This window comes from Passer domesticus, chromosome 3 (genome assembly GCF_036417665.1).
Source record: "Passer domesticus isolate bPasDom1 chromosome 3, bPasDom1.hap1, whole genome shotgun sequence".
Taxonomy (NCBI): Eukaryota; Metazoa; Chordata; class Aves; order Passeriformes; family Passeridae; genus Passer; species Passer domesticus.
This window is the reverse complement of record NC_087476.1, coordinates 53,064,742-53,079,002: the sequence shown is the minus strand read 5'-3', so window position 1 is coordinate 53,079,002 and position 14,261 is coordinate 53,064,742. Positions and strand designations below refer to the sequence as shown.

Below are 14,261 nucleotides of genomic sequence, written 5' to 3'. Positions count from 1 at the left end.
TTTGAGCATAAGTAGGCAAGCAAGAAGAAAGAAAAAAAACACATCAGCAGAAATATCCAAGGTACAATTCAGTTGAATACATGAGCATTTGTTTTGGAGAAGTTTAGTGTAATTAAGCATCCATTCTACAGAAGTAAAAATTATTTGGAAAGGTGTTTTCTTTTTATTTCCAGGAAAACCTTGCAAAAGATACTAGGTTCATGAAAATAATGCCAAAGTAAAACTGCTGTGCTTGCACTTGTGTTTTTAATACTGCATATTCCTCCAACTCTTGGCTGTAGCTGCACTGCCAGCTAGATGTTCAGCAAATAAGAAAAGTTCAACAGAAGGTACAGTGGCATGAACTATAACATTAACAACAAAACTTCTTGGTGTTCAGAGGTAGAAAGTTACAGAAAAATTAACAGCTTCTCAAATCAGTAAGCTACTCCCTATTTTGTTGAGGCTTAACTTCAAAAATTGCAGTCAACAAGAACTATCATTAAACTACAGATCTACTTTCAGTCTCACAATGTGTTCATGCTACACATATAGAGATATACCTCTGCAGGTCACTGCAGGTGACAGAGCACAGGAACAGGTTGCCCAGAGGTTATGGAGTCTCCCTCACTGGAGACATTCAAGAACCATCAGACACAATCCTGTGCCGTCTGCTCCAAGATGACCCTGCTTGAGCAGGGAGGATGGAGCAGATGACCCACTGTGTCCCTTCCAACCTTACCCACAATGTCATTCATTTTGTGAATACTAACATGCCTTCAAAAAGGATTGAAAGTTAATCCATCCTTTTGGCAGTACTTTTAAATGTTGGATTTTTAAATGTTGTCACTGCCCTAAAATAAACTTTCACTAGGACTCTCCAGTCTTATCCAGAAATGGAAAGGGTAACAAGGAAAATAAATAACAAGGAAGATTATGTTTTGTCCACTTCTGGTATGATTTTTCAAGGTTTATTCCATATGAATTTGTGAGAAAAACTTCCAAAATAGACTATAGGTAAAGTATCATCAAAATTAATTACTATGTGGAATTCTGGTGGCAATTTAATAAGATATCTCATATCATTATTGGAAAAAGTTTTAGAAGAATATTGTTATTTAGACTACATTACTGTTCTCCATTACTGAGACACAACCTTTTAAATCTGGAAAATGTGGGAGCCCACAGTTAAACCCCAACATGAAACTCAAATGGTGAAACTAGAGAAACAGAACCTGTCCAACCTTAACTATGTCATGCACTTATCCTTCACCTTTCTTGACTGCTTCCTGGGGTTTTTTTGTTGTTATTGTTTGGGTTTTTTTTAAATTACTGTCTTTTACTTCCCTTTTAATTCTAGCCAGTCATCAGGAATCAGTAATATTTAAACAGCTGACCAATTTTGGAAGCATACCTAATTTTCTCTGAAAAGCAAAAATTAACTAAAGAATTTAAACATTTAAATGTAACCCACTATCACTGGCAACTTAAGCTTTTACTACCTGAAAAACAGCTTCAACAGCTATAGCTAGAGGCTTGCTTGTACTAAGATTTCAGATATGCAACATAATTTTAAAAATTAGCTTACCTCTTACTTGTCTTTCTTTATCTGGTTTATTTATAAAACTTGCAGCAATTCATCAAAAATTATTTGTTATATAATATAATCTGTGTGTGTACTTACCTACTGAAGTTGAACAAATGAAATCAATTCACATTAGGCTATCAATTTTAGAGGTCAGCACCAATACAATTACACCAATTTCAACCCAATATAGCAGACTGGAAACTCCAGCTAATCCAACTCTATCCCAGAATGCATTTATTTGGAAGTATTTGGCCTTTATAAATTTTGATTCAGGATCTGTCCTATTGCCAACATGCCTTCCTGTGTTTTCTACATGCTTAGGAAACAAAATAGGAATCTTTCTGTGGAGCCTGATCTAGTGCCGGGAGGCTGAGCAAACCATTGATGGAGGAAGTGTTATTGCTTTCATTTAACTGCTGCAGTCACGTTATTACAGGGTAGTAAGGTTGTTTTTAAACCAGAAATTACTTTAGGGGTGTTTAGGTGTTTTTCCACACTCCACTATGTTCTCCATGCCCTGAAATCATTCCCCCAGGAAAGTGACCTTCTCAGTAAGAAACTTGATCTTACAGGTATCAAATGACCTGAAAAGATCTTTCAGCAGTTTGGTCAGGATAACATTAATAACCCAGCCCACAGGAGAATATTATGTATCAAAGCCCATGTAAATTTGATGAATGTGGATTGCAAAGAAACTGACAAACCCCCAACATTGTTCACCAAAGAGCAAATGAATGAATTCCAACTGATTATGTCTGCAGAACCATGGAGTCTCAGGTGGGGAGACTCTTCAGGTTCTTAAAAAAGTTGCAATTCTGTATTTAGCATCACAGAAATGCTGTCAGCATCTTCTCAGCCTAGAACTGAAGCAACTCAAACATGTAAGAAATTTTTTCTACTACTCTCTTTTATCATATCAGGTAAGCTATCACAGCAGCTATATTACCATTAAAATATATGAAGGAATCTATATGCCAATACATATACATAGTATATGATAATGCACATAAAGAATTGAAAAACAACTACACACATTGCTTTGAAACATTCTAATGAACTTGAATTTGACACATATCTCACAGCTGTGGAAAAAAGGGTTTTTATTTAATGTGATCAGCATTTTTATTTGAAATGCAAGTCACCTTCTAAATTCATAGTCATAAGTCACCTCAGAACCCAAAGCATTTAGGATTTACATCCCCTTAGTTGCTCTAAACTGATAAAGACTAACGCCAAGTCAGCAAGTCAGCCAGTACAAGCTGTATGTTTCATGGTTAAGGCTGCTAAATAAGTAATGTCTTGTACAAAAATTTCCTTCATAAAACTGCACATAGAATATATCCATTTCTAAAACCGAGGCTATGCTGTACAAAAAACTATAGACCACTAATTAAGAAATGTACATGATACTGAAAGATTAAGCATTAAATAAAGAAAAATCTTCAAGATCCTTCATATCTTTCACCCTCTCAGCACAGATCAGGAGAACATCCTGGTTTGGATGTGAATGGTATTTTTTTCTTTTAAACATTAATTGCCCTACTTATGTAAGCAATGTAGGCTTGGTAGTCTTCAAACAATATGAGAAAGTGTTACAATCTATAGCATACTTTTTAGTAAGAATTATCAGAATACTTGCTCTAATGGAAAGTTACCACAGGAAAAAAAGAGAATTTTTGCTCTATCCCCACCTTATGGCTAGAAAAAGAATTTTTCTATTGCAGCATACATATTCCTGGATTTATTTTTCCTTTACTGTATGACTATAACCAGAAAATACTAACTATTTTTATTATGAAACTTTAGATTCTTTTTCAGCAGTCACTCACTTCTCCACATAAAACTACAATGAAACTCCAAGGCATGAATGTCTTTTCTAGCCCCTGGGTTGATTTCCTGATTCAAAATAACAGATACAACTTTACATTCAAATAGAACAGTGATTATTGGGTCCTGAACCATCAAAGTATACAAGTTCATTTATTCATATTGACATCATTAGGAGTTAGGTACATAGATGTAACCTTCACTGATATATCATTCTTAATATTCACACTTTTTACAAGTTTAAATATAATAATTGGGTGATTTATACCACTCAGAAAATATTAAACTTACATGCTCTACAAAATCAAAGCACAGTATGCACGAATGTGTGTTGTGAGCATGAGCTGGAACAGGCCATACTCCCCACCAGGAGACACAGGTTGGCAAGCAGCAGATGCACTCTCACCAGTCACTCCATAAGTGAAGCAAAAATAGCAGCAGCACCACCACTCTCTTCCACCACAGTCATCTGTTGATCAATAAACAATTAACAATTTCCTTCTTCTTTTGTGGCTTAATCAATTACGACAATACCCTGGCCCAGGTCTAACACTAGCCACATCAAAAGCTGAAAATCATGATAAGGGCTACAAGAAGTACTTTTACCAAATTCTATTTCTTCATTACTTTACCCCTTTTCAATGATGGTCAGAGTGAAAGGGCAGGGTAGGATGTAAAACAGGTCATGGGGAAAGCTGCAAAGCAGAAAGAATAGAAAAAATGCATGTCTGAGTGTGCTTCTAATTTTTTAGGACATCCATCCTGCTTTCTGAGGAAATGAGGAGTTTTAATTGCATTGAAAGAGCACCTCTCTTTCCAAAAAGCTCTTGAATCTTATGCTTAAAACCAGAGGAAATTCAATATTGAGTCAGTTGTTTCAGAACTATAAATTTCGCAAGGTTTCACAAAAACAGCTGAGCATCACCATGACTCTTCCCTCAAAAATCCTTGTCTTTTTTCTCCTAATGGCAAAGAATCAACACAGGAATTCAAATAACACAACTTCATTAGGTCTTCTACTATAGATCTAGTTTAAAAAAAAATTCATAGAACTACCTGCTTTGATACTTTGTGAGACATGACACAGGAATAAACTATCACTACAGCCTCCAAGTTTATATTAATTGTGAGTGTTCATGGGTATTTAGACAATACCACTGTAAATTTTAATTTCAAAAATCCAGCAAGGAGTACTGCATAGAGACCCTAGGTATTTACATGAAGGTGAACAGAAAAGCTGCCAAATAGGAATACAATTAACCTATGGTGAACATAAAAGAAGATACTAGAAAAACACAATAGCACTTTACATTTCTAAAATCTTAAGCCCACTTATTGGCCCCATTAATTTTCAGTAAGTATTTATTTGAAGTTTAGGAGAGAAATCTGAATACTGCCAAGCTACCCAGGTCTTCCTGATACCTGCCTGCTCCAGCTATTACAAAACATTCACAATGTACTTTCAAAGTCCCTCTCCCATTAAAAAGAGACAGCTTCTTAACCAGGAATACACACCAAACCCACTGTACAAAATATTTTAAAAGTACACTGGTGGCTGGTTTTAACCCTTTTTTGCCTCCCTTCCCCAATGGTAGCTGATCATTAATCAATCTACTACATGAGAATGAGAATATTCCACTAAGCTCAGAGTGGACCCTGCTCCTAGAAAAATCAAAAATGAAAAAATTAAAGTGGATATCAAAACAAGTTCCAAAAGAAGCTATAGCACTCAAACAATTGTACAGTGAGGAAGGTATGTGATTATACAGGATTTTAAGAAAATATTTCATGGCAAATGAAAACATTTCTAAGGAAAATCTAGTGCTGCAATAAAATTGTTAAATCAAAGACAGTAATTACAAATAAAAATATAAATACCTAGTCAGATCTTCCTTATTCCTGAGAATGTACTTAAGATTATTAAGTCCCTATATCCTCTACATGTGTATGTTCTTGGCCTTCTTTGTGGATTCCAAGGGAGTAAGAGAAGAAAATGCAGAATAAAGAATCTAGTCAACCCTTTCAAGAAGCCGAATGCACTAAGCTCTGTGAGTCAAGTAAAGCAGGACAGTAACGCTTCCTTCCTTCCTTTCTGCATACTGGGAGAGGATAACTTTTCAAAGTTATACAGCATTTTAAAAAGCACATGGACAGGATATGAAATTATAAGTACTGGTATTGTTACGGTTTCTTTAGACTACAAAAATATTTCTAAAATGCAATTTTTTTGCCGAGTTTCTAGAATATACTTGGTAAGGTGTCAAACAAAATTTGACTACTTAATACATAAAAGTTTTAAAAAGTCTTTATTTTAATAGCAGCTCACTGCACATATCAAGGATTAGCTACCATATATTCGACAAAACTGCATTATCAGCTCAAACTGTAAAATTCATCTATAATTTCATTAATATATTTATTAAGCAAAGTGTTCAGTAAATTATTACAAATATCAGAATAGGAACAGAATATGACCTTAATTTAAGAAGACATTTTTATATAATGTACATTTCCAGACTTTTGACAAGTTAGCATGACACACAAAAGAGAGAAGGAAATAGCTTGGCACTCATGCCAACTTATCTTTGTTATTTTTACAAGATCTAACTTTGAAAACATCAGCTGTGCCAGATCTTTCCTTTTCCATAACCTGTGCATCTGTCCACACCAACCGAATTACAGGCCACCAAGTTGTCTCATGTACCACATCAAACAGGTCAGCTTCACAGTTCAAATCATGATTTAAAATACCAATTATATATTCTTTCTGAGAACACAGAAGTTTCAACGTACTTGTCAAAGTAATTTTAAAATTATCAAGACATTTATAAATAAACTGAAGGCAAGGTATTTAATACACTTTTTTTCTACAGTGATGGTTTTGAAAGCCATAATTTTGTTTAGCTAGTAAATCTGCTCTGAACTGCACAATTCATGCTAGATTCAGTGAAACCTGTGTTGTTTTTTATTTTTTTTAACAACAGTTCTCCTTAAGAAGTTTCATACTTTTAATAATAAATGCCACATTGTACCCAAAGGGTATCTATGGTACAAGCATTCCTCCATCATTATGAAAAAAAGTACATCAAAAGACTTAAGTGACAAGTGACACACATAAAATTAGCATGAAATGTATGAAAATATACATTCCAAGATTTTTTAATTTTTTTTTAAGAAACAGCAAGATAGTCAGTCAGGAGATAGATGTCAACAAAACCACATGGTTCCACAAAGGCTAAAGCTGGCTCGCAGTATAAATCAAGTCAGTCAGAAAAGATTGAAAAATGTGTTTTAAAATTCCAGTGGTCTGTTTTCTAGCCTCTGCTTTTCTTTAAAATAACCTGCAAAGAAAAAAAAAAAGTATATTTATCAATACAAGTCAGGCAGCAGACATAGATTCAAAACACTAGGCTACTGAGACCAAAGGTTCTCTCCAAGAGCTGCGTTGCAAAGAGTAATACTCAAGGGAAAATATTAGAAATAAAGCAAAAGTATACAGAAAGATTTCAAATTTGAGGGTTTTTTTAAGCAAGAACATTCATAAGCAAAAATTTTGTAAAATAAAAGGCTTATTTTGAAAATTAATGCTGAGAAATGGCAATAGTATTCTCAAGCCATCAATAGATTCCTTGAAGTTCTTACCCTGTTAGGCCTAGACAAAAAGAAAAAATAAGGTTTGCAATAATACAGCTCTTATGCTCAATTTTTGTTTGCAATGTCTGACTTCTTTCTGTATCAAGAGCACACAGACCTTTGGAAGGACATTTTTCGGTTTGGAGTTTAAATTGAAAAATGAACTTCAAAGCCCAAGTGGGACTATTTAAGTGTTAAAATTATTAAAATACAGGCAGTTTTTCCTTTCTTCCCACCTTAAAAAAATAAATGGAGCACAAAAATGTTCAAAAAGTGTTAAGATTGCAGTTAAAAAGAAACCATACACGTCTAAGACTCCAACTGCAACATTCACTTGGCTACCCTACATATCCTGTAAATGTTTCTGTCACTATAGTAATAGAAAAGCATAAAACTAAACCTTTCAGCAGAAGGGAAAAAATAGTGAAGATAAACAGAAGCCACAGGACCAAAATATCAGGTAACATCAAGTTTTGTCCTCCCAATTTGCTCAGCAGGAGGAGGAGGTTAAAGAGATAAAATAGAGACTGAATTTCTTCATTGCAAGGTAAAGCAGACATATTCTAGGGAGTGAAATGAGCTACAGAATAAAAAAAGGATTTCAGTCATATTTTGACACTAATTCTTTCTAGGGAGACAATGCTGCATAACACCTTCTTTTGCACGTGTACAAAATTCATCATTCTCTGCAATGCAGCGAGTTCCTATTCATACAGCATTTTTGTTATGCTGAACTACCCATATAACAATCCACAGTGTCATTTTCCCTTAGTTCTTTCCTTGCCAAATACATCAAACAAACTATCTGTTTGTTCCAGAAGCAACCACACAATGCTGCCAGAATCCACTATGAACTTATTTCAGACTAAGCACGTAAGAACTGAAGATGTAAGAAAGGTATTTGAATCTCTCTGAACTATTTCTCACCTGTTCCATAAAGCTTCACTTATATCACTGAAGTTAAAACAGCAAGCTACCTTGATGTAGTATCAGCTGAAATAAGGATCCTCCAAATTTGGACTGCCTTTCTGGCCATGACAGCTTGCTGGTAGACCATTTTGTAGACTTACCCATATATTGAAATTTAAACAGGGAACAATCAAAAAAATTGGGTTATATTTAATAGGGCAAGGAGAGTTAATTTGTTATCTTGGTGACAGTAAATTATGCCAATGATGGACAAAGAATATTAAGTATCCATAGTTTTAGTGTGTCTATAGTATTAGGTGTCTATAATTTTTGGATTAAAATCAAAAATCAATTTTAACACAGAAAACTTTTGTATACACTGTCATAATATATTATACAAAAATGAAAAATATTAGTGTGTTAATACCTTTGCTGCAGATATGGTGTGCTCAGGTTTTATTACTTTACTTTTGTTCTCAAAAGCATTTGTCCTGGCTTCTTCTGCTAGCCGATGGAGAAACAATAAGAAATTCAAATGAACCTTTAAAATAGAGAAGAAAAAATAAATTATTCAAGCTGTTTAAATACAGTTTGCTTTTTTAAAGATTCATTGTTTGCAACAGAAAATTTGCATATTATCCTGCTTCCAAATTCCTGAAAGGTGTTCTCAGAAAAAAAAAATTATTACTCAGTTCAAGCCTCAGTAAATTTCTAAGACATTCCCTTCATGCAAGACTTTTGTAAACAGAGTTTAAATTTAGTATACTTAAATCATAAAAGTGCTTCGGAAATGATCACGCAAACCACAATTGATCTAAGAGGAATCAATCTAATTTTTATTAGCAGTTTTTAATAATGAAATGTAAACACAAATATCAGAGAATAAGGAGACTTTTTGCTCATAGTAAATATCATTAGCTTTCAGTGACTACAACGGCCAGACTTTTATGAACAGCAAATTCATTCCTGCCTTATCACCAAATGGACTACAGACAAGTTCAAGGACTTCTGCCCCTTTCCAGCGTAAAGCGACATTGACATTAATTTCTCCAGAACTTGGAATTCTCCAGTGTCAGGAGGTTGCATCCATTTTTTCCCAACTCATCACTTAGCTTTTTTACATTAAAATAACTGGTTGGGCAGTATTCCTTTCCGTATGGAATGCTGTTCTGCTAATACAGAAGCAGGGAAAAATTGCAGCAGGCAAGGAAGGAACTGCTCTAGCCTGGACTTAAACTGCCAGCCAGAAGCACGTTTGTGTAGTAATTAATCAGGGACCTGTAGGACTAACCCCTAGCATTACACAGGCATTATGTGAACTAATTAAATAATCCAACCTGAAAAATGGATAATTGCACCTTTTGTAAATTAAACTTTCAAACAACATTACCTCTGCTACATAAAGTGTACAAATAGATGTTTTCAATCAAGAGCTTGGAAAAATATTACTGAAATAGATGAACATTTTATTTGTATGAATAAGGTGATGCATTTATTCTTCCATACCTTATCTGTAAAGCCTGGAAAAATGTAAAATGGAAAGTTACAAATTAAGTGTTTAAAAGAAACATTTTGGCAGTTGGTTTGCAACACAATGAATCTGTTACATGTTCCTGTCACAAGAACTCTGTTCATATGACAAGCAGTTTAGGTATTTTTTTAAAATATCCTGAACTAAACGAAGCAATAGATAAATTTACATAATATTTGACATCATTTGGAAGCATCTACTACACAAAAAGCAGATGTGCTTGCAGATTTATTTCACAAAATATAAAAGCCGCTTTAGAATCAGTCTTTAATTATTCATGCAAAAATTACCTCCAGCAGAATCAAGCAGTGGCACGAAAATAATGTTCAACATTAGAATTCTCATTATTAAACTTATCAACATGGAGATTAGATTTCTGGAAACAACATGAAGGAGAAGTGAGAGATGGGACAAAAGCTTCCATACTTGAGATATCTAAAGGCAAAAGTGTTAACTTTAAAATTGCCTTTTAAAACTGCATCTTCTCTCAGAATCACTGTACCTTTATTTTCCTATTTTCAAAGTGAATTGCTGCATGTGGAGAAGCTTCCCCTGTACTCCAATAGATTTAAGTAGTCACATAACTAAAATCAGAACATTCCACAACAGAATTAACACAGGTTAATAAATATTCCAGGTTATTCAAGGCAATTGAGAAAGACTAGTGAAAGGCAGAATGACTGAATACCATGACTAGGACAGTTACTGGCAACAAACTAAGCAATATCGTATTTGTTTAAGGACATTGCTTTACTGCATATTAAATTTTTGTCCTTCTGCAAAAAATTTAAAAACTGTTTTAAACTAACTAGTCATGAAAATCACCTTACAAAACTGAATGTTTATTTTCCAGAAAAGAAAGGATGCAAAATTTAAGAACGTATGTAAAAAATTCACAGCACTGTTTACACAGCACTTCCACACACCTGTTGAACAGAACTGAGGAATAGCAGGGACAACCACTGTAATTTTGTTTTACTGCCGTAACTTCAAAATAATTCTTAAGACTGATATTTTGCCTTCAATGTGCACTTATTAATTATTCTATGGTGATAACAAACTAAAAAGAGACCATTCAGTGCAATACTTTAAGCTTTTCCTGCAATGGAAACACACATTACCTGTTCTAGCATAAAAGAAGCAGCTGAGATCCTGCTTTTCTTCTACAATTGCAAGCTAGAACAATGCTTGCATATTTTCTTCTCTGACCATTGGGGAAATATCTGAACTTCAGTACTAAAATCATTACCTCTTATTTTCAAAAAGAGCCTTGAAAATACCTAAAACACTATTTGCATCTCTTCACCTGAAGATATTAACATATTCCTTAAAAAAAAAAAAACAAAAAAAAACAACAAAAAACCAAAACAAAACCAAAAACAAACATCTTCCTGAGAAAGGCTAATGAAATTTGATAGCTACATTGTGCAAAGAGATAGATGTTAACACTTAGGAAACAGGTTCTGACAAAGCTTCCGATTTCGAAAAGAGATTTGATCAAAAGTGAAGGAGAAACTTCATCCAAGTATTTCACAAAATTATCTGAATTCTTATGCCTTTCAAACTTGTTACGATCATGAAAGAAGACATTGGTTTATCGAATTAATAATCACTGAAAGTTGGGGAAAAAAGAAAGCAATCTTATTTCCTCCTAAGGCAGACAGACCACTTTACTGAAATGGGCACATACTGCAATAGATTCAGACATAAAGCATGGATCATTCTGGAAGATAGCCCAGAAACTGAACTAGCACGGTTCTCATACTTCCCTTGAGAAGAAATAAGCTCTCTGCTCAAAATGTATATGGCTCCATCTTGTTAAGACAGCTACTATACAAATTTCTCATGTATGCAATCTAATCACAGGGTTTGCAGAGAATAACACAGGCACCAGAAAACACACTCTCCAAATTTGTTACTTGTCTTACTATGTAATAAACTCACCAATCCTTTTTTTTCCCTGTGTTTTCGTTCTCCTAAAAGAGGCATGTTTCAGCTGTGTTGATTATTTAGCCATGGAAATAAAGCTCTAAAGAGCTGTTAGACACAAGCCTAGTTGTAGAACACCATGGACAACCACCACACCTGGACATTCTTGTTTAAAGGTAAAATAAAAAGCCAAGTCTTGTAACATAAAAGGCTGTGTAATTTGACATCACCAGAAGAGATAATCTAAGTTTACATCACATTATTAAAATTTATTCTCATCTCATCCTTTGTGTTGCAATGAACATTTGCATAGCCATATTTTAAGCTGGATCTGACTGCTGCTGTTTATAAATTTCAGTGACTTCAATTCACTGTCTTTGCAGCTCAGAGAACTTTAGTGCCAGGACGAGGAAGAGATGGGAACCAAAGGTCAAGATTTGGAGGGATGCCCCACTTACCCCTTTTCAGACAGCCACACTAATTTGAAGCCAAATTTTCATTACCCTAGAAACACAGACCAACTCTTAGCAAGGATTAAAAAAAAAAAGTGTGAATGTGTGCATTTGATTAGTTGACTACTGCATTCCACTGAGTAAGCTTTGAGTAGGTCTGAGCATGAGTAGCAAGGGGCCAGGTCCTTAGTCTGTAAAAAAATCCAAAGGCAGCAAAAACATCAGGAAGAGATCATATTTTTATTCGCTCCACTCCATTAGAAAAATATTTAATGTTTGCATTCAAATCTAAATACTCTCAAGTAATTGCCATTTTCATTCATTTGAATCTCATATTACTTATTTTAATTTTATATGTTTACATTTAACTTCATATATCCAGACACCAACCTTCAAGATGCTGCAAGACACAACTTTTATACACACACGAAATGTGGACTTACAATTCAAGTCAGGGACCATACCAGTGTTAATGCTTTAATGCTCTGAGAGCCACATGCATTTGTAAACAAGGGGATATCACAGTCCAGCAAGTAGACTAAGTTCTTTCAAAGAGTATCTTTTCTACGCATTTTTTTTCAATACAGCAACCAGCACAAGCTCTCTTGAGGTCAGGTTTCCTTCCTGTAGTCAAATAATTTCTTGGTGAGACAAACCCTACCTGTGCCGCAAACCCCTTAGAGGAGGTTGGAAGCAATTCAGCGTTATTGGCCCTGCTTTTGCAAACTGGGCTCTTTCATTGGCAGGCGCTTTTAAACCATGATTCAGGACCCCAACACCTTACTGGATTACTAACGAGACTTGTCATCTCACAGTTTAGGGCAGGGTCTACTTAGATGGCCTTCTAAAATCATATGAGCACTCAAGATGCCATAGCAGCTTAGCAACTCATCGATCACAACTCACCCACCTCTACCCGCGAACTGATCTACACAAAAACCTGCATCTAGCAGCCAGATAATCCAAATTGCTATTTCTCGGGGCGTCTACACCAAACTCCATGAACATCAGTGTGTACATGGAGTGTCACAAAAGCCGTGCATCAGCCCGTCCCTTGAATCGCCAAGATCGCTACAAAGAGCTACAACACAGCAGCCACCAGCAAAGCGGAGAGCGGCAGTCTTTGCTCATCCGTATTTTCTCCCATGCCTATCGTCTGTGCCTCCAAGCTTTGCCTTTCCCCTGCCCGTGGGTCCCTGTGGAAGCACCATTAATAGCAAGGGGACATCCTGTCACACACGAAGTGCTCCAGGCAGGAACATTTAGGGAGGAAGCGTCCCCCGGGCCACCAGCGCAGCTCCCCGGGCTGGCCGGGGCAGCCGCAGCCTCGCCTCTCCCCCGCCCTCTCCTTCCTCACCAGCAGGTCGGCGTTCGTCGCCAGGCGTAACTGCGGCTTGTGCTTCTTTAAAATCTTCCGCAAAGTGCTGCGGGACGCCGTGCTCGCCGTGCCCTTCATCCTCATCATCCTCCTCCTCCCGCTTTGCTTCCTTTCCTTCCTCCTCCTCCCTCCGCCGTTCGAATCCGCCGCCCTCGCGCAGCCGCGCGCGCCCTCCGTGACGCAACTTCCCAACGGCCGCGCGCGGCACCGCCCCCGCGCCCCGCCCCGCCCCGCCCGGGCCGCCCCTGGCGCCGCTGCCGCTCCCGGCGCTTTCCCGGCATCCGCGGCCGCGCTTCCCGAGCAGCCCGGAGAGAGCTGCGGGGAGAGCGTCCCACCGGCTCCCCCGAGCCCAGCCCCGCCGCCCAGGTGGCGCACGAGCGGGAAGAGGCGCTCCCCGAGCAGGTGCTCGCGGGACGGGCGGGTCCCGGTGCACCCCGCCACGGCCATTCCCTTCGCGAGTCCCTCCAGGTCCGCTTCCCTTGCGAGCGGACCGAGAGCTGGCTTTAGGCCTGGCTGTAGCGGGTTACCCGCGCTGCCATCCAGGCCTTTTTGGTGGCGAGGACGGGAAGCGGAGCGGGCAGTTCCCCGGCTGCCGTTCTCGAGCGGCCGCTGGCCCGTGAGGGAATTTCCCCAGGCGCGGGGAACGCGGCCCGGGCCGGAGGCACGGCACGGCGCTGCCTCGGCAAGCCTCGGGCGCTGGGTTTGCAGTTAGCAGTGGTCGCCCAGGTGTGCGGCTGTTTCCTTGCCGCAGAAGCCTCAGGAGTTGTTGAGCACGCTTTTACCCCACTCAGACTGTGTGACCCTGCTGGGAGATGGGGCCGGACTGCAGGACCGGGACTCTAATTAGCCCCATTATCTTACAGGGAAATGAGCCCACAGTGGTAGCTGTGTTCTGCACTTAAATCTGGACAAAATCCTGCTTTAGTACACGTATGGCGTTGACTTACTTGTACACAGAAACACAGCGGTTCTGAAATCGGCCACCACTTTCACATGTCATCCTTCTTTCAGCATCTGTCCCTGCACTCCTGCTGT

General features: G+C 37.7%; 1 protein-coding gene across 1 annotated transcript; it reads right to left on the bottom strand.

Moving 5' to 3' along the window:
- Positions 1–5,677: 5,677 nt before the first annotated feature.
- On the bottom strand, positions 5,678–13,930 carry CENPW (centromere protein W). Its single transcript, XM_064413085.1, has 3 exons — positions 13,206–13,930; positions 8,364–8,477; positions 5,678–6,735 (listed from the first exon to the last, which is right to left on the bottom strand). The coding sequence occupies exons 1-3, from the start codon at positions 13,671–13,673 to the stop codon at positions 6,709–6,711; spliced, it is 609 nt and encodes a 202-aa protein (XP_064269155.1). The 5' UTR covers positions 13,674–13,930; the 3' UTR covers positions 5,678–6,708.
- Between the last annotated feature and the right edge of the window lie 331 nt (positions 13,931–14,261).

Excerpts from the sequence above, each read along its gene's own strand:
- CENPW (XM_064413085.1), bottom strand. The coding sequence starts at position 13,673 with ATGGCCGTGGCGGGGTGCACCGGGACCCGCCCGTCCCGCGAGCACCTG. Across the intron at positions 8,478-13,205 it reads CGACGAACGCCGACCTGCTG|GTTCATTTGAATTTCTTATT; the intron begins GTGAGGAAGGAG and ends TCTATTTTAAAG. Across the intron at positions 6,736-8,363 it reads ACACCATATCTGCAGCAAAG|GTTATTTTAAAGAAAAGCAG; the intron begins GTATTAACACAC and ends TTTTCTTTGCAG.